The 24,057-nt window shown below is 43.8% G+C and overlaps 1 protein-coding gene across 2 annotated transcripts in view; it reads right to left on the minus strand.

Annotated features, from left to right (window-relative positions):
• The window catches only part of Ap1s3 (adaptor related protein complex 1 subunit sigma 3), a 55,018-nt gene extending 38,649 nt beyond the window's left edge, over window positions 1-16,369 (minus strand). For both annotated transcript variants that reach the window (XM_078018090.1, XM_005330543.5), the window contains exon 1: window positions 16,073-16,369. In XM_078018090.1, the coding sequence (XP_077874216.1) occupies window positions 16,073-16,303 (231 nt within the window). In that variant the 5' untranslated portion in view covers window positions 16,304-16,369. The remainder of the gene's footprint in view (window positions 1-16,072) is intronic.
• Window positions 16,370-24,057: the final 7,688 nt, after the last annotated feature.

The following is a 24,057-nucleotide window of genomic DNA, read 5'->3' on the forward strand; positions in this document are numbered from 1 at the left end:
ATCATCACGATTTAAAAGACACTTTTGATATCAATTTACTAATAAGTTAGACAAGCCCAGTATGCAATGTTTAAAAAGTTTTTCTCTTAAGCCAGGCACAGTGGAACACTCCTGTAATCCCAGTGATTCCAGAGGCCGAGGCAGGGGAAGATCACAAGTTGAAAGTCAGCCTAAGCAACTTAGCAAGACCCTCATCAGCTCAGCATGTCCCTGTCTTAAAATAAAAAATAAAAAAGGCTCAGGATATAATTCACTGGTAAGGTGCCCCTGGGTTCAATCCCCTGTACATCCCCCAATTTTTTTCTCAGACTTAAAAGTTATTTATCTTGCAGAGGATAAAGGTCTTTTCTCAAATGCTTTATATAGGCACCAGAGTTGAAGTCTTCACTTTCAGTCCGTTATGTTTTAAAACATAAATTCTTGGGCTGGGGAGATAGCTCATTTGGTAAAGTGCTTGCTCTACATGCAGAAGGCTCTAGGTTCAATCCCCAGCCCCACAAAATAATAATAATAACAATAATAATGATAACAATAATAATAATTATTATTTAATTCTTAAATAGGCATGGACTAACACACTGCTGTGTACCATGTGTTATTTACTGCCTTAATTTTCTTTTAAAATGGCCTCCATGCACAGCTAGGTGCACTCTGTGTTGGCACAGAAACTAGGCAAAGATAGCTTCAGTTCTTCTGGGGTATGGGTGGGATTGCTTAACTTATCTAATGTAACAGAAAAGGAACATAAAATCTTTTTGTTTTTTTTTTAGAGAGAGAGAGAGAATTTTTTTAATATTTATTTTTTAGTTTTCAGCAGACACAATTTCTTTGTTTGTATGTGGTGCTGAGGATCGAACCCAGGCCGCTCGCAAGCCAGGCGAGAGTGCTACTGCTTGAGCCATATCCCCAGCCCTGGAACGAATATATGATCCCTACCATCCAGAAAAACCACAGAAGGGCAGAGATTTATTTCAGGTATTTGTCCCAAGCAGTACCTATGTTCCAGACCTATAAAATGGAGATTCTGAAATAGAAAAAAACAAAAACAAACACACACAAAAAAAAACCATGTCAAGCTATCTGGACCTCCCTTCAGACAAATGACAAGAAAGTTTCCTCTGTCAATCCACATCCACAAAATGATTTTGCTTCATCCTGAGTCTAGATTTCCAGGGTGTGTTTGTGTGTGTGTGTGTGTGTGTGTCTGTCTGTCTGTCTGTCTGTCTGTCTGTTTCTCTCTCTCTCTCTCTCTCTCTCTCTCTCTCTCTCTCTCTCTCTCTCTCTCTCTGGTGGTGGTGATGGGGTTGGGGAGTGTCTTGTAAACTCATTCCCACACAGGCCAAGCCACCCTGTTTGCAGCTCTCAGAAACATCTTGCAAGAACCTATGTCACTGCCCCAGCTTTGGCTTCTCCCACTGTCCCCAGCCCCACCCCATCCCTGCAATCTGAAACATGATCCTTCCTAATCCAAATCTGCAAATCTGTAACATCTTTTCAGGACCCCCTCAAAATTTACCCTTGACCACATCTTCATTTTCGATATTCCAGAGGCCCACTGTTGAGTACTGCATAGGAGCTACTCTATTCACAGATGCTTTCCCTCCCACAGGCCCAGAAGCATAATCAACTTTGTTAACTTTGCTCTAATAATCTCCAGTTCTGATAGTTAATGAGTGTGTACCTAAAGCAAAATGGTAGAGCTAATGCTTTGACACTTCACCTCCTGAAGCCAAAATTGTGTTTACTGTGGCACCTAGACACATGCAAATGTTTGTGAATGAGGCACAGCCTCCATACACAGCTAGGTGCACTCTGTGTTGGCACAGAAATTTCGTGCCCGCTTCAGACATGGAAACCCCACAGCAAGCTGCATTGGACCAGCCAAGCCCCTGAGCAGCAGCAACACAAGGATACAGAAATGATCACTTTTATGTGGTGCCAGCCTTGCTTCTGATACGGAAGCATTTGGAAAATCACATACTTTAGGTTTGGAGAGGCATGTTATTCTTTTCTTGTAACAGACTGTAAGAGCCAGAAAGGATTTTTAAGATTATATCTCAGGCACAAGTTCTCCTCACTTGATAGTCAAGGACAGGTCCGGGGTTGGCTGAGTGACCTGGTGAGGAGTACAGAACCTGGGTCCTTCTCTTTGGCCCAGCCATCTTGCCCAGCCAATGCTCTTCTTCCTGCTATTGATGGTCTCTTAGGCTGCTGGCAAAATCAGCTCCCCTATTCCATCCAACTAAAAAGCCTCTGCACAGCAAAATAAACAATCAAGAGAATAAAGACATGACCCATGAAATGGGAGAAAATACTTTCAAACCATACACATGAGAAGGGGTTAAAATCTAACATATATAAGAAACCCAAGCAACTCAACAGCAGGAAAACAAATATCCAAATTGAAAAATGGGCAAAGTACTTGGACAGACATTTATCAAAAGAAGACATGTAAATAGATAACAAGTATATGGGGAAAAAATGCTCAATATCATTTGTCACCATGGAAACACAAGTTAAAATCACAGGGAGAAATCATTTTACATCTGTTATAAAGATCTACTATCAAAAAGACAAAAAGTAAGAAATGTTTTTAGCAAAGATTTGAAGAAAAGGATCCCTTATACACTATTGCTAGGAATATAAATAATCGCAACCATTATGGAAAAAAAATATTCAAAATACAACCACTGTATGACCCAGCAATCCCACCACTGGGTATATATCCTTTCCCAAGGAAAGGAAATTGATGTGGTGAAGAGATCGCTGCACTCCCATGACCACTGCAATGTTCTTCACAATGCCCAAAATACAAAATCACCTAAGTGTCCATCAGTGGATGTCTAAAGAAAACGTGGTATACATGCACATTGGAAAATCATCAAAAAAAAATCATTTGAAAAGGAGAGCTGGGCCCAGCGACAGAGGCCTGTAATCCCAGCTACTTAGGAAGCTGAGGTAGGAGGATCACAAGTTCAAGGCCAGCCTCAGAAGCAACTTAGTGAGGCCATCTCAAAATAAAATTTAACAAGGGCTGGGGCTGGGCTTAGTGGTACAGTGTCCTGGATTCAGTCCCCAGAGAAGGAGAAGGGGTGGGGGGGATTCTGTCATTGCAGCAACATGTACCTGGAAGACGTTGTGTTAAATGAAATAAACCAAGCACAGAAAGACAAACACCAGGGGACCTCATCTATCTGTGGAAACTAAAAAAGATGAAGTCATAGAATAAGAAAGGTGGAATAGTGTTTATCAGAGGCTAGGAGGAAGAGGAGAGAATTGAGGAAATATTGGTCAACTGATTAAAAAAACTTTAGTTACAAGGAGTAAGATTAAGAAATCTCATACTAGACAAAGGTGCCAAAAACATACAGTGGAAAAAAAGATAGCTTCTTCAACAAATGGTGCTGGGAGAACTGGATATCCATCTGCAGCAAAATGAAAATAAATCCCTTTATCTCACCAACCACAAAACCCAAAGTGGATCAAAGACCTAGGAATTAGTCCAGAGACCCTGCAACTAATAGAGGGAAAAGTAGGCCCAAATCTTCATCATGTCAGATTAGGCCCCAACTTCCTTAACCAAGACTCCTAAAGTGCAAGATATAAAATCAAGAATGAATAAATGGGATGGATTCAAACTAAAAAGCTTCTTCTCAGTAAAACGAACAATCAATGAGGTGAACAGACAGCCTACATTTGGGGAGCAAATTTTTGCTACACACACGTCAGGTACAGCACAATCTCCAGGATATATAAAGAACTCAAAAAACTTAACACCAAAAAAAAAAAATGCCTAATCAACAAATGGGCTAAGGAGCCGAACAGACACTTCTACGAAGAAGATGTACATTTGATTAACAAATACATGAAAAAATGTTCAACATCTCTAGTAATTAGAGAAAATCAAAACTACTTTAAGATTTCATCTCATGCCAGTCAAAATGGCAGTCATCAAGAATATAGACAATAATAAATGTTGGTGAGGATGTGGGGGAAAAGGCACACTTGGGACTGCAAATTGGTACAACCAATCTGGAAAGCAGTATGGAGATTCCTTAGAAAATTTGGAAGGGAACCACCATTTGACCCAGCTCTCCAACTCCTCAGTCTATAAAAATCAGCATACTATAGTAACGCAACCACATCAATGTTTATAGCACCTCAATTCACAATAGCTAAACTGTGGAAGCAAATTAGATGCCCTTCAATAGATGAATAGATAAAGAAATTGTGACATATATACACAATGAAATATTAGTCAGCATTAAAAGAGAATAAACTTATGGCATTTGTGGGTAAATGGATGGAGTTGAAGAATATCATGCTAAACGAAATAAGCCAAACACCAAAGGCTGAATGTTCTCTCTGATAAGTGGATGCTGATCCATAACAGGGAGGCGGGGAGGCATGGGAAAAATGGAGAAACTTTGATTGGGCAAAGGGGAGGGAGGGAGGGCAGGGAGGGGGCATGAGGGCAGGAAAAATAGTGTAACTAGATGGACATCATTACCCTAGGTACATGTATGACTGCACATATGGTGTGATGCGCTACATCGTGTATAACCAGAAATGTAAAGTTGTGCTGCAGTTATGTAAAATGTATTCTGCTGTCATATATACCTAATTAAAATAAATAAATTATTTTTAAAAAAAGAAGTCTATTGTACAGAAGGGTGACTACAATTAATAACAACATATGCTTGAAAACTGCTAGAAGAGTAGATTAAAATGTTTTTACCACACACACAAAGATAAATATGTGAGGTAATGCATAGGTTACTGAGTTTAATTCAGCCATTCTACAATGCGTACTTATATTAAAACAACATGTGGTACTTTGTAAATAAAAACCATTTTTATTTGTCAATGTAAATAATAGGTAAATTAAAAATATGTATTTTCCCCTTCTCAGAGACCATAGTGAAGTGGTGAAGGAAGAGAACAGAGGGACAGCACATCAGGTGCTGGAGGGAGATGCCTTAGGAATCAATGCATAGGAGCACGGGTACACACAGACACGCCAACACCTAAATACACCTGCTGTGTCCGCAGCATCAGATCCAGTCTGCCCAGAAGGCAATTCCAGCCCCAAACCCCTGTAGTGGAGCGAAGTCAGCCCCCATATGAACATGGGCAAGCTTCAAGCTACTTTTAACCCATTTTCCCAAATGCTGAATATTTATTTTTTTTTTAATTCTAGAAAATTTTAAAGATATTCTTTTTAGTTATCTAGAAAATCCATTTTACAAATAGATTTTCCAGATAACTAAATACTAATAACTCCCTGATAAAACTGGGTAGAGAATTTCATGGCGGGCTGGAAGGTGGGTTAGAGGAAGAGGAAAGAAGCAGAGATGGGCAAATCCATTAGAAAACAGTTTAGTGGGGCTGACCTTCACCCAGCTCTCCTCCAGGACTTACGTTTTCTTACAGCTACTCCATTTCTCTACATTCTCCCCACTAGCCCCTCCCCACTCACACACAAATCTGACATCCATGCACACACACTTAGCCAAAGGCAGGGCCACCTTACCCTTTAGGCTCAGCCCAAGATCTCTCCCTTGAGTGCCTCCCTTGTCCGCTGAATCCCTTCAATTACATATTTTTAACAACACACCTCAAACTTAATTTCCACTCCCATACTAGTCTATCTTTGCAATGCACGTGAGAAATTTCTCCTCAATATTACAAGGAATCTCTGTAATCGAGAGACAGATCTTACACTGTGGGCATTTCTTTCCCAATAACCACCCCAGTTAAGAACACAGAGATGGACAGATGTAGTATTTCTCCATTTATCATTTCCTCTAGATAGAAATAATCAGCTTTGAACATATCAATAATACCTATTAGTTGTTTCATTTTTTCTCTATAGTCAATGTGCCCTGCTTGGATTTTCTCCCAGAGAGGCAGACTAGTCTTGTTTGATTTCAAATCGTTTATGGAGAAAAAAGATGCTGGAAATAGAAGGCAGACGTTCCGGGCAATTTTCAGTATGACTTTGAAACTGAATAAAATATTAAGATCTTGGGACCCTACTCCTATTACATAGCAATGCGTATTTGATGTTTCTTAATGTAAATGTTTTGAACTCTATTCAAGATGCTCTGCTTACTATGCTCAACATTGCATGGTAATGACCACTTCAGGGTTTATTAAGAACTTTCATTTTCTTCCTACTTCAGCCTACTCAGCACTCATTAAAAACTTTCCCCCTGGGATATTCCACCTTGACAAAGAAGCCTTCCGTTGTAAACATGATGTGTTATGGGGTGGCAATGGTGTATCCACATGCCCTTTCCAAGTTTACCACCAACAAAGCTCAGGGATCAGAGACGCACGGTGGTCTCATTATGTTTCCAAGCCTCCTAGGACCCCCCACCCCGCCCTCTTTTTGCAAAGATTGTTGATGCAGACTAGATTATCTGCACTCTTAAGCATTGAAATAATGAGACCGAATGGATTTTGAAAGACAGGACTCAAACACAGTGAACTTGGACTTGAGGATGTGACTTCTTAGTAAAGAAACTGAAGGTAAATATTTGTGTTACACAAAAAAAGAAGAGGAGGTCTACACACAGAGTTTTGAATCACACTGTTTTTTTCAAAAATGTGATATTTTTGTAACCCTTTATATTTCCCCACCACTCTAATATTTGCAATTGATATCTAGGTTTTTCATCTACTCAAATACATTTCTCAGAGGGTAAGGTGTGCCTATGGACCTTCTTGAAGATTGCTCCTAGCCAGGCTTGGTGGCATACTCCTGTAAACCTAGTGACTCAGGAGGCTAAAGCAGGAGGCTCTCAAGTTCACAGCCAGCCTCAGAAACTTAGCAAGGCCCTAAGCAACTTAATGAGACCCTATCTCTCAGGGGTAGGGTTGCCTACCTCACTGCCTTTCCCTTTCCACCACATGGCACCCACACCCTCCTTTACAGGTGAACAGCTACAGGTGTCATGAAAAGCTATGCACCTGTTACTTTTCTGGAAATGCTTAACAAAACATCTACCTAGGGAAATTCCTCTTCAGACAGCATGTTCTGCTATCACGTGAAATTCTGACATTATCTTAGAAGAAATACTAATTTCATTCAAGTCCCCTAATAAAAATTGGCTCTACTGATTTTCTGGGAGGGGTAGAGAGAAGGGCAGTGGGTAAGCAGCAAACACTGAAATTGGAAGCAGATTAACTCCGTGATAATCTGAATCTACTACCAGGCCTGACAGATCCTTCCTGACTTTTTAAGGGCATGACTTCTTAATTTTGCAGGCACAGTCATTGTCTACCAAGCACCCCAGTGATCTGACAAGTATCTCTCTCTGCATTTTAATGCATCAGTCCTGTGAAACAAAAAGAAATATCATTTTATCTCATTACCCAAAGTCTCTTTTCAGAGCGAAGTAGGAAGATGGGTCATGTTTATATTTTTTCTCCCCCTTATATTCTTCATTCTTATGTAGATGGCAAAGGAGTCCTAGAAGTCTGGCCAAGAGCCCAAGGTACACAGGTAGCTAGCTAGATGGTACGTGTGTGTATAGTTGTGTGTGTGTGTGTGTGTGTGTGTGTTTTAGTCAGATTTTGTGTTTCTATGATCAAAATGCACAACAAGAACAATTTAGAGGATAAAAAGTTTTATTTGGGGCTCATGGTTTCAGAGATCTCAGCCCACAGACAGCTGACTCCATGACTCTGGGCCCAAGGTAAGACAGAACATCATGGTGGAAGGGTGTGGTGCAGGGAAGCTGCTCACCTTATGGCAGTCAGGAAGCAGATGGGGGTAGGGCTGCAGGGAAGGTACACCCTCCTGGGGGGCACTGGGGTGCTAAGTACTTCCAGTGACCCACCTCCTGCAGCTATACTCCACCTGCCTGCTGTTACCACCCAGTTAGTCCATTCAAAGTAGGATGGCTTATTAGGTTATGGCTCTCACAATCCAATCGTTTCACCTCTGAACAGTCCTGCGTTGACACAGGTGCTCTAGGGGACACTTCATATCCAAACCATAATATTCTGCCCCAACCGCCCAAAAGCAATGCAAAAATGCATTGAGTTCATCTCCAATTGCCCCATGTCTTAACAGTTTCAGCACTGCCCAAAAGTCCAAGTCCAAAGTCTCCTTGGAGGCTCAAGGCAAATTCTTGGGTGTTAGCCCCTGTAAAAATCATAAGCAGGTTACATATACCCAATATACAGTGGCACAGAGTAAACACTCCCATTCTAAAAGGGAGGAATGGGGCACAGAAAGAAGAGATGAGACCAAACAAGTTGAAATCCAGTTTGGCAAACAGCTCCCATAACTCCCCCACAACTACTCCTCATACAGAATCTGGAACGAGTGGCCACACAATGTGCTTTCCAAAGGGTTTGAGCAGCCCAATCCCTTTTGCCTCCTGGTGGCAGCCCTCATGACCTCTCCTTTAGCCTGGCTCTTCCACAGCCAGCAGCTTTTCTCAGCAGACAGTCCACCTTATGTCATCTCTTAATTCCTTGGGTCTCCATTCCAGCTTTGGCTTCCCCCCAAAGCTTCATGAACTGCCCCTCCAGGGACCGCCCACAGGCATTCTGACCCTGCTATCCCATACCTGGCCTCCGAGGCCTTCCTTTAAAATCTCAGTGAAAACCTCTCTGACCCGCTAACTCTAGCATCCTGCAGAGTCCTCAGCACATGGAGGAAGCCAGGGTCTGCTGCCAGTTCATGCACTAGTTGGGCCCCTGGAATCCTGGCTCCGTGGTCTCTGAGCAGCTGGGGTGCTCAACTTCCTAGATCCCCTTGTGCAAGCAAAGTGCTCCAGTGATCTCTTCTCTGAGGAATTTTCTCTTTTAGACCCCTGGAACCTATAGTGGGTCTGATTTGGCAAATTCCTGAGATGCCCTCAGCCATCTTTCCCATGTCACTTGGTGGAAGTACTTAGCATCTCTGTCAAGAGTACACCTTCCTTGGCCCCAGTTCTACAAGCACTTTTCTGGTCAAACTAAGTCTTTATTATCCTTTAGCTGTTCTCTGCATCCAATTTTCATAGTAAATATGATAAAAAGCTGCAGCAATATACATGCCACTGACTAAATGCTGTGCTGCCTTGGAATTTCCTCTGCCAGATAAACTAGCTGACCACATTTAAATTCAGCCTCACACAAAGTCTCAAAACTGGGCAAAATGTGGCCAAGTTCTTTCTGGAATATAACATGAGTGGCCTCTATTGGTCAAATCCCAATAGAATCCTTGTTTCCCTCTGAAACCTCACTAGTATCATCTTCTCTGCCACATTCTGGTCTTCTGAGCTCCCACCATAATTGCCCGTTAAGCTCTGTTTGCAACCTTTCAAAGACTTTTCCAGCTTGCATCTCTAAACTTTTCCAAAGTCCTCCCCCAAACCATTTCCAAAGGCTTCTGAATAACATGTTTCGGTTAGTCACAGCAATAACCCCACTTCTCAGTATAAATTTCTGTTTTAGTCAGCCTTTGCATCACTGTGGCCAAAATACCTGACAAGAATAACTTAGAAGAGGAACAGTTTATTTTGGCTCATGGTACCAGAGATCTCAGTCAATAGATGGCCAACTCCATTGCTCTAGGACTAAGATGAGATAGTATATCGTGTGTTTGTGTTTTCAAAGGGCCACTTCTGTTCCCATCTCAATTCCAGACACACCAAGGCCTCAGAAGTTACAAGGCACAGGAGAAAATGAAACTGTTTTGCTGGAGAAATAAAATAAATGACACTACTTTAAAAGTTATTTTTTTTTTTTAGGCTAAGGTGTGGTTCAGTGATAGGGTGGTTGCCTATCATGCACAAAGCCCTGGGTTCCAACTCTCTGTCTCTCTCTAACACACACACACACACACACACACACACACACACACACACACACATCATTTTTCATGTACTTTTTAGTGTATCATATGTACACAGAAAAAAGTGAAGTACTGAAAAGAATACACAATTTAAAAATGAATCTTTTTACACATTAGATACCTAGACCTCTTCCCAGAAAGAATTGCCTTCTTGAATATCATTCTGGAAGTTTTCATCTCTTTATTTTATACCAGTAGAGAAATAATGTACAGAATCTTAAGTGACAAATGGTATCACACCTGGATGAGGGGCTGGAGAGGCCTTGATACCCTCACCCAGGGTGCACCCCACAGGGTCCGGATGTGGCAAGGCCTCCAGCAGAGCTGCCAATCTGAAACCAGGACAGAGGTATAGCCTCTGAGTACTTCCCAGTCACAGCTCGCTCAGGAAGTGGACAAGGGCCAGGTGAGCCAGCGGGAAGAATGGCCTCACTTCTTTGGGCCAGAAGGGGGGCAGGGACCTTAAGTAACCACCAAAGCCACCCCATTCTCCACCCCACCTGCCTCAGAAACATCTGCAATTTCCATGGAGTGAGAGCAAGACAACGCTCTGACCAAACAATGCTCGAGAGTAAATTCTTCGGTGTGAGTGATCTAAAATTTTCACAGAGCTCACAGGACCTCCCACCAAGAATGTGAGCTCCAAGAGGGTGGGGTGCTTTGGCTTCTTCAGTGCCATCTCTGAGGCCTCGACTCTGGTTGGGTTCTGTGGACACAGGAGCATTGCCCAGAACCCTGCATTCAGAAGGACCTGGCACTTGGTTTAATGCTCCAGTGCCATTGTCTTGAAATTCCCATAAACTTTTTTTTCCCCTCATAAACTTTATGTTTTCATTTTATACTGGGCACTGCAAATAATGAAGCCAGTCCTGCCTGTCATGGGACAGGAACCCAATTTGTGCAATATACAAATAAATAAATTAGTAAAAGTTGCCTAGAATATGGACCAACCTAGAGGCCAAATCTGGCCCTCCACCTGTTGTACATAAAGTTTTGTTAAAACCCGGCCTTCCCCATTGCATCTTGTCCGTGACTGCTTCATTCTGCAGTAGAAGAGTTGAGTAGTGGTGACAGTGTGTAAGACCCTCAAAGCCTAAAAAATTACCAACTGGCCGTTTCCTGGGAAGGTTGCTTTCCCTTGCCTTAGAACTGTCTTATAAATGTTTCTATCCAAATAACAGCAGAAAAGGCAGGTAGGCTCAAGAGTCCTGTAAGGTGACTTGAGAAGCCACCTGTAAGCAAGCTGCATCTTAGGTCTTTAAAGCATGTGTGTGAATTTTGCATCATGAACCCAAATATACTTGTGTTTTAACATAAAGATATTTTCTTTCAAATCTAGCCAAAGTTCCAAGGATAACTCCGGTTTATCCCTTGACATCCCCCTTCTATGAGGATGAGCACATAAAGGGAACAGGCAGTCCAGTTTTCACATCATGATCTTAGTTCCTCCTCTTTGATATGCCCAGGGTAGGAGGAAGCCTCTTTCAGCATGTAAGTGGCTACTGAACTTCCATGTGTACAATCATCTTACCAGTGCAGAAATCCAGGTGGAGAAGACGCAACAAGGTCAGTAAACTATAGAACACTAATGTCCTTATTCTTGACTGAATGTACTTCAGGTCCATGCCTTATCACACTGGAAGAATAATGAGTGATCATTTTATTTTCCCCCAGGCTATTTTCAGAAACTATTTGGAGAGAGCAGGGTCAGACCCCAGCTCCACCTGTCAGCAAGTTCACAAACTTTGACGGAGATTTTTCAAAGGCCAGCTTCCTCATAGTGGTCAAGGACATTCAATTTCTAACTTGAATAATCAGTGGTACTCCGTGACTGTTGACACTGAATTCTAGCAGCCTCCCAAGACATACATTTCTCTAGAGAGTTGGGGTGCTGGCTAGAGAGAATTTTAGAGACATTATCTGTGTACATTCTTTGACATCACGGGATCAGGGGCTTCAAAGGAAGATTTTTCTGGGTCAGTGGCTAGTATACTTAAGGAAAAACTGAGAACTCCACCAGGAAAAGGTATCAGAGAACAAGATATTCCAGAAAGAAAGATTCTATGAGAGACGTAAGAACTGGCCCCGGGGGAGATATAGTGAAATCTCTGGACTCTGGAAGGAATTATGGTTGAAGTAATAGGAAAATAAAATTGAAGAAATGATTCATGTCAAGAAATGCTTACCTTGGGGGATTCTTAAAGGAGTTTTGTGTGGGGGCGGGGGGGTTACCAATTATGTTTTAAACCATAATGAAAAACTTCATGGGACCCCCCCAAAACAGGCCTTGATGATTCAGTGCAGTAGCACTAACTGTCTCCTGCCAGCTGTTGTGGGGAGGCCACGGCACAGAAATGGAAGCAGTCGACAATATTCTTCCCCAACCACACACACACACACACCAAAGAATGAGCACCATGGGAACTCAGAAGTAACAGTCCTGACCAGGAGTCCATTCAAGTCTGATGGGGCTGGGAGACCTGTGGGTAGGGCCTGGTGTGGGAAACCCCCAGCACAACCAAACCCACAAAGGTCATTTCTCTCCCCGACTCCCAAGCCCTCTACCCCACCCTAACTGTTGGCCAGCAGCCCAGTCCAAGTCTCCCAGGAGGACATCATGCATGACTCTAGTGGATTTCTTCACCCTCAAACTGGAATTTAAACTGCCAAAATAACTACATACTTAATACAATTCATTTAAGCATCAAAGAAGTTGATTTACTGGGGGGGGCGGTTGGGGGGTGGCAGGGTCTCCTCCCTCACCCTCTGCAACTCCCTTGAACCTTTCCTAGTTGTGATACACAATGAGATTACAACTAGCAGGGCAAAGTTTTTTTTTAATCTGATTTGGAAGAAGTGTGCGTTATATCCATTGTAATTTACTGTACTAGAAATATAAATTCTGGTAAAGAGATGGCTGCACAGTTCAGTTGGAAAGTTATCTTTCTTTCAAGTCAAATTTAAAATCTAAACATACTCAAATATTTTATTAAAGTCTACCTCACACATTCTGAGAAATGGATTTGCAACACACACAAAAAAGATGATTTTGTGTATTTCCAAAGGGGTCACCTTTGGGGTTTCTTTCAGTGGGTGAATCCCCTGCTATGCTCATCAGGAAGCTGAAAAAGTCACCTCAACTTTTCAGAAGTATGTGCACAGCATAAATCAAAGTCCACTTGCATTTTTACTAAAGGTGTCTCCAAAGCCTTTCAATCACCACTCTATCATTCTCCACAGCTATCTTCTTAAAGGAAAATCCTCCTTCATCCATCAACATTGTTGACCATTCAATAGTAAAATTCCTATCAGTAAGATTTAAGCACACTGGGCTGACAGCCCGAGGGATTCCTGAAGCCCAAGAGGCCTAACATCCTTTTCCAAGGTAGAGATTTCTAAAACAAAAGCAAGATAAAGTCCACAGTTGATTTAAACTCTGTGATCCAGATGCAAACAGTACTGTGTCCCAACTACAGGAGATATGAAACCAGGGTTGCTGGTACATGGAATCAAGAACTGCTTCATGTACAAGTACAAGGTGGCCTGCTGTAACCATCTTCCAGCTTCCTAGCAAAACAGCCAGGAAGTAGGAGCCAGGCAGGGAGACAGAAACTGGCCGTCAATAAAGAGGGCTGAGCACTAGGGAAGGATTCTTTCCCACCCATGACAGTAATGACATGAGAGTTAGTGGCTCTAAGCACTTAGAATGGGCAAAGCTGCTCCAAGTCCTTTCACCAGCATCTACTCATAGTTCCTGTACCAGATCCATGACAATAATTATGAAATGTCTTGGATACTCTTAAAAAACTGAGAACCTCAAAGATGGTTCTGTGTGTGTAGGTTATATCCATTGCTATTTACTATATTAGAATTAAGATAGAAAAAAATTAGGTACTTATTAATTCATTTAAAAATAATAATAGGGGCTGGGGTTGTGGCTCAGCATCAGAGCGCTCATCTTGCACGTGTGAGGCCCTGGGTTCGATCCTCAGCACCACATAAAAATAAAATAAAGGTATTGTGTCCAAGTACACCTAAAAAATATTTAAAAAAATAATAATAAACATACTACATGTTAAATAAATAACATTTTTATAGCCAATAAAAATATTTTCCAGAGCTGGGGTTGTGGCGCAGTGGCAGAGCACTTGCTGAGCACGTGTGAGGCACTGGGTTCAATTCTCAGCACTAAAAATAAGTAAAATAAAGGTCTATTGACAACTACAAAATATTTTTTTTAAATTTATTTTAAAATTCCAAAGTAAAAAAATAAAAATAAAGAAACTTGTGAAAAGAATGACATTTTTTGTTTCATTTCTGTAAGGCTCCCTAATGCCTGCCCTAAGAAAGACAGTAGAACTCTCCCATCTGCCTCTGTATTTAATTTTTTGAACGATTTCAGGTCACTTAGGCTAGAAACTTCACTGCAGTCTTGGAAGAATGAAAATAAAAAGTCAAATTAACATCTTAATATTATTATAAAATGGCTTTGAGTTTGCAGACCTCCAGAAAAAGTCTTGGGCACTTCTAGGGGTTCCCAGGCCACATTTTAGTACCCCTACCTTATCAGTTAGAAGCAACTATTATCCTCATTGCACAAAGGAACAAACACAGAGAGAGAGAGAGAGATCAAAGAATTGTGTAAGGTCACACTGCAAGAACAGCTCAGAGCAGGTAACTGCAGAGCCTCATTTGGTCACTACCAGGATGCAATGAGACCCTACATGTAAGGGGCTGGACATTCCGCTTGGGGCTCATTAACAGTGTTTTCCATTGGGAAGGCGTGGTAGAAAAGATGGAGAAACTTCCCATATTTTTGATCAACTCATCATATGACACCAGATAGAAAAGGTAAAACTCACACCAAGTGTTGTCTAGAATTTGGGGTCCTTTCCTCACAGACCTGTTCCAACCTACAGGATGGAAACCATTTTTAACAACTCAGAAACTCAGGGCCTGATTCCACCCTCCATTAGGCAAATGAGCTGGGCTCACAGTCACCTTGTTCCTTGGAAACTTGAGCAAGCCAAGACAGCTGTTTCATTATTTACAGTCTCCTTTTTATATCATGTTGTACTTCAAGGAACCCCCAACATGCAAAACTGGTGCCTTCAGTGTGTGCTACCAAGCCTCCCCTAGGAACAAGCATCTGATCTTTCCGTGGATGCTCAGCACTCCATGGCTCTCCCTATCAATCAACTTGCTTAACACCATGGCCATCTACTCCTACCTATAATGGGCCAGTTGAGACCACAGCGGGCCTGCAGGTCAATTCTCTTCCACAGATTTGGGAAGTGAGTTCACTTGGGGAAGTGGGACTTCTCAGTTCAGACCCCTGCACTCTCAACATGCTGTCCCTAACAGAAGGCAGGAGCAAGAGAAGCTCTAGTTACTTCTCCATAAAGTGCAGGACACCGTAACCCTCATAGCATTGTAGCACGTTTCCTGGCTTCCAGTTGCCTCTCCCCAACACACACACATACACACACACAAACATACGTCCATTCTTCACCAATGGCCTAAAAGATACAAGCATAAAGTGAATAAGATCACTTTTCTTGCTAAAATGCTCCCAAAGTTTCCCTACTCAGTTGGAACAAAAGCCAAAACTTAACTTTGGTTTATAAAGACCCGCCTCTTCTGGCCCTGCCCACTTCTGCAACAAGCGAGGATTGAGGTCGCGAATCATTCTACCTGCAGCGCCCCTCCAGGACCTCAGAGGCCCAAATGTCACCACCATCTCCTCCAAGACGACTTTGCCGAATCAAAAGTTGTGTCTCCACCCGGTAGTGCTCGCGACTTCTGGGCACTCCTTAGTGTCGGAAGTTATCTTTATTTTGCTTGTTTATTACACGGCTCCTTCCCTTCGAATCCTCCTCCTAGAAAATAAGCTCCCTGAAAGCCGGAGATCCACCTGGTCCCCCGCGACATCCCCAGCGCTTGGCACGGTGCCGGCTTACACTAAGCGCTCGGCAAAAGTGAATCCAATGAATGAAGCTGCGGAGCGCGGTTGCTGCGGGGATCTTGGGCAGGGGTCCCAGGCGCGTCCTCATTGCCCGGGACAGTAGTGCCGAGGCTCCTGCTGCTAGGAGACCTTGACTCTGCTGGGCCCCCACCCCCTTTCGGAAGACGCTCGCTGGGCCCTGGAGCCGCAGGTGCCTCCCGGGAGCGCGCACGCCCCGGGTCATCGCCGAGGCGCGGCGCACTGGCACTCACCATGGTGACCCGGCCGCCACCGCCCCTGTCCCGAAAGCACCGAGCGCGAAGGACCCGAGGGCCGGAGCCGAGCGCAGGAGCCCGCGCGGCTGACAGGTGAGGCGCCCTCCTCAGACCATGGCTGCTTCCCACAATGCCCTTGAACAGAAAGTTTGCAGACTCCTCCCCGCGCGGCCGCCCTCCTCCCCTCCCGCTCCTCCCATTCTTCTTCCTCGTCGTCTCCTCCCCCATCCCTCTCTCCTCTTCCTCTTCCCCTTCCTTCTCTTCGCGCTCCTCCTTTTTCTCTCCTTCCTTTCTGCCTCCCTCACCTCTCCACTTTCCCTTCTCTTGCCCCGCCCCCGTCACAACTTTCCCCGCCCCGCGCCGCGCCGACCGCCGCAGGTGCAGATGCACCTGCGCGCGCGCCAGTTACCGCCGAGAGAGTCCTCAGCCCCGGGACGCCGGGGCCCGAGCGCGCATAACCCCACCTGTACCTCCCTGTGCCAGGAGCTCGAGGCTGGGGGATCTGCTTTCTTGACGGCCGGGCAAAAGTGCCCTCGCTTCACTGGGCAGGTGTTTATCCGACCCGGCAAAACTGTTTTCCGATACACCTGCGGAAGGTGTGCGAGATCGTCTTGTTCTACAACGTGTAGGAAGGGAACGGTTGGCAGATCCAGGAGCAGTAGCGATTGTTACCCCCGCCCCCCCCCCCGTTCCCCTGTTATTTTTTAGCAAAAAATTGCAATCCAAGAACTTGTTCCTTGGAACAAGACCATTTCAAGCAGGTCCTCTTTAAAAAGTTCTCTGTTGCGGTGTTGAAGTTTGGTTTTCTAATTTCTTTCCACTTCTTTATTTTTCTTAACTCTAGGATTTTTATCTGGGACCTCGGGAATCTCCTCGCCCACGGGTTGTAAGCAGAGCTAAGGGTGCCTATTTATGTTCTTTGGGGAAAAGAGAGGGGTGTGTGTGTGTGTGTGTGTGTGTGTGTGTGTGTGTGTTTTACTCAAATTCCTAAAGAAATATGCGACCCTAAAAAGGTTAAGAACCGTGTGTGATCTCTGGATCTCCAAACCTCTGGAAGCCCTTCTCAGTTATCTATCAAGTACTTTCCACAGCTGTGGACCGGCTCAGGTGGCCTGGAGGCAAGAGAGAGGTCTTTCTGCTTACGCATTAGTGAGGAGCCCTGTATTCGTGCGCATGTACTAGGTGCAGGTGGCAGGCCTAGGAGGAGCACCCCGGGGATTCAGCTGGGAGCGCACAGCAGATAGTACTCCTCCTGGAGCTTGGTCTCTTGTGGGACAACACATAATAAATACGTGAATAAAGTATGACAAAGTAAAATGAGTGTTAAGATATTGTTGCTGGGCTAGGCACAAGGAAGTCACAGTAATTTAGCTGGACAGTTGGGGAAGGCAAAGGCTGCCTACTTGAGGAGGTGATACAAGACCAGGACACAGAAGCCAGTTCTCTGAGGAAGAAGAAAACGACAAAAAAACAAAAAAACAAACAAAAAAAAAAAACCATGAGGCTGTCCTTCTGGGGATGGGGGGGGTGGTAGGGGGTACTCAAAGAAATCCTATGTGGCCAGAGTTAATGGCAGAAGATGTGATTAGTGGGCAGCAGCCTTGAGCAATGGATTTCCTCTACAGAAGATGAAACAACTGTGTTAAACACACCCAGGAGAGAAACAGGCCCCCCAAAGAGCCTACTCCAGATGCCTGATTGGCACTTTCTGTACACTCTGACAAGCTTTCCAGCCTGGGGTGGTGGCACTTGTAAGGGCATTGGAAGAGGATTGTTTAACAACAATTAAATCCCAGGCTATGGGATGGTTTTACCTGGTAAAAGAGGAGGAAACTTCTTCTCAGAGGTACTTTCCAATTCCTCGTGCTCCCCAGGCCTTTACCTAGCTAGTCTAATTCTGTGCCTCTCTGCTTTCCCTGACCTTCAGCACAGGGCCCAGCTCTGCCACTCACCTTGAAGAGCCTATGAAAAACATCAGAGCCTTCTTTTTGGAGAGTTCTACTGCTCATGGGAAAAGATGGGATTATAAAAGATTATAAAAGATGAGTTTTAAAGCTCAGTGTTCTTGCCATGACTGTTCAGCCAAAACTTAAACCAACCAGGCATGGTAGCACACACTGTAATCCCAGCATCCCAGCGATTTGGGAAGCTGAAGCAGGAGGATCGCAAGTTCAAAGTCAGTCTCAGCAACTTTGTGAGACCCTGTGTCAAAATGAAAAAAACGGGGGGAGGGCTGGGCATGTGGCTCATTGATTAAGAGTCCTGGGTTCAACAATCCCTGGTACCAAAAAAACAAACAAACCCAAACTTAAAGCGGGAGAAATTTCTTTACCATTTGGCCCATATTGGAGAAGGTGAGATTAGAGAAGGAGCTATTAGCATCTTTTGTCTTCCCTCTTGACCTTGCTAAAATTGGTAGAAGACACTCCCCTGGTTTAGCATTCTTCCCTCCGCATTCTCACACCACACCCAAAGCCATTCTAAGAGAGAGACCTACAGTGGGCTGGACACTTCACATAACTTAAGTTATCTTATCTGCCATCAAGAAAAGCCCTAAGAAAAGATGTACTGTACTCCAGGTACAGATGACAGCCTGAGGCTCAGAGGTGGAGAGGCCAGAGCTAGCTCAGACAGCTGATAAGAGGCAGAGATAGGCCTGAAATCAAAGCACTTCTACCCAAGCTGGTTCCCCCAGGAGCCCGCCCGGTTAGACCCACTCAGGACACAGCAGGGGGAGTTAAGTAGTGTGCATTTGGATGCCTGCATTCTCAGCAGAATTACTTGCATATTTTAGTTTGCCTTCCTCATTCCATCTTCTCTCCTTTTGGAGCTCCTGCCTCTGTGTCAGGTCCACTAACATGCAGACCAACCTCAGGGATGGACCAAAGGAAAAGGAGGCCCGGTAGCTCAGAATGTTCCAGTGCAGAGAGGAGTGCCCTGTCAGATCCCTAAGGAGCTTTGAGATTCAGAACCTACTGGACTACCAGAAGCCAGTACACATCATGGTGTGTCTCAGCTGCTGTTGTTTCTGAGCAGGGTCCTGTAATTAGGTGGGTATGATGTACTCCCAGTGCAGTGCCCTGGCATTTGTCAGCTTCATTTAGGAGTTTCCTGCTCAGATCATTCCATAAACACACGTTAACAGAAGGTACAGAGACAAGGTAGCAAAGACCACCCCTGAGTCCACAGTAAAGGAGAATAGCAAATTACAGACATGGTAATAAAGGAAAAGGCTAATAGTATTCTAACCAAAATACTAACTCTTTAGAAACAGAGGGAGATCAAGCTATTAGTTTAAAACAATAAAAGACAAAGAAAGACCATTTTGAAAGTCAGCTTCATGGCAACACACATATTTGATTGACACCTGCTTTGCTCTTCTTCAGGACCCTCCTGTTATGTCTCAAGTCCTGACATCTCCAGGAATGCCTTCTGATGTGACCAGGAATTCACTGGGCCCCGTGAAACCTGTAGCAGGAGGCCTCCTTTGCCTTTCAAAATGGGGCATTTTTACTCCAGATGGAAGGACCTTGCCCAATATATTTCTAGAGATTATTTCAAAGAACTTTTCAAGTGAAAAATAATATAGGTCCATTGTGGACCTGGAAAATACAGAAAAACATCAGTTTAAACCTCACTCTTAACTTTACGGTCTAAATATAGCCACTATTGTATTTGGTATATTTCCTTTGGATTCATGTTCTCTAGAGAGAGAAGAGAGAAAGATTTCATTTTTAAAAGAAAAATTGGAATTTGAATAGATTTAAATGTGTCCCCTCCCAAATTTATGTTGGAACTTAACTCCCCTTTGGGAGTTTTCAGAGGTGGGGTCTTTGAGGATAAATTCATACATGAGTATTCTGTTCTCTGGATGAATTAGTGCCTTGTAAAAAGGCTAGAGGGGGCTGGGGCTGTAGCTCAGTGATAAAGCGCATGCCTAGCGTGTGTGAAGCACTGGGTTCAATCCTTAGCACCACATAAAATAAATAAAGATATTGTATGTCCATCTACAACTAAAAAAAATATTTTAAAAATAAATAAATAAAAAATAAAAGGGCTAGAGGGAACCAGTTTAGTCCTGTCTGCTATTTGAGGACATAATGTCTGTTCCCTCCAGAGACAGTCAAAGCCCCACCTTGGAACAAAGGATGGGCTTTTCCCAGCCACCAAAATTCCTGGTGCCATGATCAATGCTGGACTTCCAGCTTCCATAACTATAATAAATAAACTTCCATTCTTTGTAAAGTACCTGATCTCAGGTAGTTCGTTATAGCAACACAAATAGACTGAGACCGCTACCATATGAAATGTTTTGCATCCAAGTGTTTTATTTATTTTTTTAGTAACATTTATTGTGTCCACTCTGTGCTGAGATCCATTCTGGGCATTGCCATAGAACAGTAAAGAAAGGAGATATAGTGCCTCTCAAAGTGGGTGTCAGTGTTATGAGGAAGACAAATTTTAAACAAATAATAATATACAAAAAATGTGTAATGATCGCAAATGCTAAAAAGGAAAAGATTAGATGCTGTGCAAACATATACTAAATCCTTCCTAGCAGACATTTGTCATTTGCTTCTTCAATGTCCCTTTCCCCAGTTTCCTGTAACTCTTGGCTTGGAGTTCAGGACCTAATCCACATATGAACTTATAAATTTCCAGGTGGCACATGACTCAGTGTTGGCCAACCAATATTTTGCTTTCCAATAACAAGAATGATGGGTTCTGAAGTAGGTGTATGCCCAGAGTCAACTCAAACCAGGAAGAACAAATCTGGGGATAATTTTAGAACTGTCTTAGAGAAGTACCTCCATTCTTCCTAGTAGGTTTGAATGTGAAAAAAGAAACTGGAGCTTCTTTAGGTGTTTTAGCACCATGGAGGATGAACTTTTCTCTTGGATCCAACATCAAAGATATTGGGCCTTGGGTAGAGAAACAAACAAGTCCTTCACAATAAGTCTTGAGGCTTGCATCATGCCTGAAGCTGACACTGAATTTTTTTTGGTTACCTGAAGCAGTTTGGCTTGTCCTTTGTGACCAACATGATTCTGGACATAAGTCAGGGAAGGTTTCCCCAAGGCAGGGATAGTGAGCTGAGGCCAGAAGGATGAGTGAGAGGGGAGGAGTGGACAGCCAGAGGAGCAGGAGGAGCAGGGTGTGCATGGGCTCAGGCAGGAGACCAGGAATGTTGGATCAAGGAAGTCAAGAGTTGGGGAGGGGCAGGTCACGCAGAATAGGAGGTCAAGACATGGGAGACCACGTGAGGCTTACACAGCTGAGAAGCAGCAAGGTCACATTTTAGAGATGTTTCATAAACATCCCATTGGTACAGATGTGAACAGAACAGGATGGCTCAGGGGGAGAGGAGACAGGATGCAGAGAGCCTTGGTAAGAAGCTCAAGATATTTCAAGTGGGAGATGAGCTGGTGGCGTCTGCTGGGATGGTTGTAATGGATTTTCCCCTTAATGTTATACTGTGAAAAATTCTCAATATCAAATTCTAGTTTAAAAAATCATATTTAAAGAACATAAAATATTCCATTCTTGGAGTATTCATGTTCTCTGTTTCCCTGTAACTGAATAAGTAATATAATTCCTGGCGTCTCTGTCCTTATAACTCAATACAGAGATTGTGGCCAGTCTTGCAAATACTATAGCTGAAGGAATAATATGATTCCCAGAGTCTAAGTTCTTATAATAAATACAGAAGCCATTTCAGTTTTACAAATACTAAAACAAGAATTCATGTGCATAGAATTCAATCTTCTGGTTACATCAGGTGGCTTCAAGAAATTCAAATTACTGGTTTAAAAATTAAACCATTTTAAGGCCTCAATATCTATCTATCTGAATAGATAAATATAAGAAGGACTGACCAGTTTACCCTCATATAAGAGAGTCTCCATCTGTCCAAAATTCCCTCCAGAAAGGAACAACCTGTGAAACTGGAGTTAAGAATTTTTTTTTGAACCCAGAAACACTTAACCACCAAGCCACCACATCCCTAGCCCTTTTAAATATTTTATTAGAGAAAGGATCTTGCTGAGTTGCTTAGGGCCTTGCTAAGTTGCTGAGGCTGAGTTTGAACTCACAATCCTCCTGCCTGTTGCAGTGGTAAAAGGTGCAGTGGAGGGGGAGAAATAAAGAATAAAGCTTCTGTCTTTTTCAATACTTTACTCACTCACATCACTAAATACAATTTCACTCTATAGGTTCTTAACCAAGAAAGTGACAATCCTTAATGCCAAGCACTGCAATAGACATTATCAAGCCACAGCAAACAATTCTAGATTAATTCTAAGCACTGCAAACACACCTAATCATGACAGGCTAATGACAGACATTCCCTCTGCATGCTAAGTTCAAGAGTCAGAGCAGAAGTCTCAAGCCTTAGGCTTGAAGTCCAGCAGATGCATGCTTAGAGCACAGTGATCAGGTCAGGAACCGAGGCAGGCTTCTCCTGGGATGGAGCTGATGGCTGGTCATAGGGAGAAGTGCAGTTCTCACCAAGGTCAAGATGATCAGACAAAGGATGGTAAAGGATGGAATCTCAGTCAGATCTTCATCAGGCCCTCCAGCTTGGGTGCATCATTGTTGGCTGGTTGAATATCTGTTGATTTGCTCTATTATTTATACTAAATTTGGGGGCTTTTAACTCCCCTTTCAATTCTTATCGGCTACCACTGGATTTCTCAGTGACATCATTTACCCTGGGGTTAAAACATCTATCTGAGGGTCCCACCCTGATCTTTTTGCCCTTCCCTCTTACCAGATGAGGACAGCCTGCCAGAGGCTTCACCCTGAGTTTCCCAGGGTGGGGGGAAGTGTCTTGTTTGTGTCTGAGGGCCATACTGGAGGGCTCCGTTAGGTGTGCCTGGTGAGACTGCAGGTTTCAAACTGGAGTTTTTTAAATGGAATGGGTTTGGCTCAGGCCTAAGGCCATCCTCACACTGCCTTAGCCTCCTTAGTCACTGGGATTACAGACATGTGCCACTGTGCCCTGTGAGAATAAATTTGAACATAAAAAAGTTTCCATTTGAATTTAACTGGAGAAACTTCTCCACAGTGCAGCTGGCCTGACTCTAAATCCCTGCCCCTGCACCTCAATGGCACTCTGGCTGCACTCCTCCAGTGACTTCCTTGCCTTGCTAAAGGACTGTCCTGCCCCTCCTCTTCTTTCCTCCCTCTCCACTGTTCACTGAGTAAACAGAAGCCATCCAAAGAGAACTTCCTCCTCCCTAAAGCACCAGGCCATCTCTCACCTCTCCCATTTCTCCTCCCTCCTGTCCCTACGATGAATGGTCGGTCCAGGCCCTTGCTTCCAAGGGGCACAAGGCCACCCTCTTCCACACGGTCTAAGCTCTTACTTGGCAGTGGCATCTCTGTCCCTGGGATCAGTCCCTGCAATGCTAAACACGCAGTGGTGCTCTCCATCTTTTAGAAACAAAGCAAAACCTTCCTGGCTCCATACTCCCTTCTAACAGCCACGCCCCTTCTCTGCTCCCATCAACATGTGTCTCAGGTGGTCACCCAGGCCTCCCTCTTTGCAGGCTCTCATCCCACATCCTTTTGAACCCACTCCCACGAGGCTCTGCCCCCACCACTCTACTGAGCTGCTCACAGGATCACCAGGAAGCCCTCGCTGCCCACTCCAGGGGCAGCTGTCTGGGTTTCCCCTCCGTCCATCAGAATTTGACCAGACTGCTCCCAGCCCCCTCCAGGAAACACCACTCTCCCCTTCTCCTCTACTTCCTGGTTCTTGCCTCTTGTTTGATGACTCCCACTCCTTCCCCCCTCCACCCCCATCTTCCAAACCTCTAAGCATATCATACTCAGGCTCAGTCTTTGGACTAAGTTAGGATAGTGGGGATTTCAGAGTTGCTAGTGCAAGTTTGGACCAATCTTTAAAGACACTTATGCCATTCCAGTAATTGAGACAATCTAGTTAAAGGTTTCAAGTCCAGATTTGGGTTGGGGGAGGG

Source organism: Ictidomys tridecemlineatus, chromosome 7 (assembly GCF_052094955.1).
Source record: "Ictidomys tridecemlineatus isolate mIctTri1 chromosome 7, mIctTri1.hap1, whole genome shotgun sequence".
Lineage (NCBI taxonomy): Eukaryota > Metazoa > Chordata > Mammalia > Rodentia > Sciuridae > Ictidomys > Ictidomys tridecemlineatus.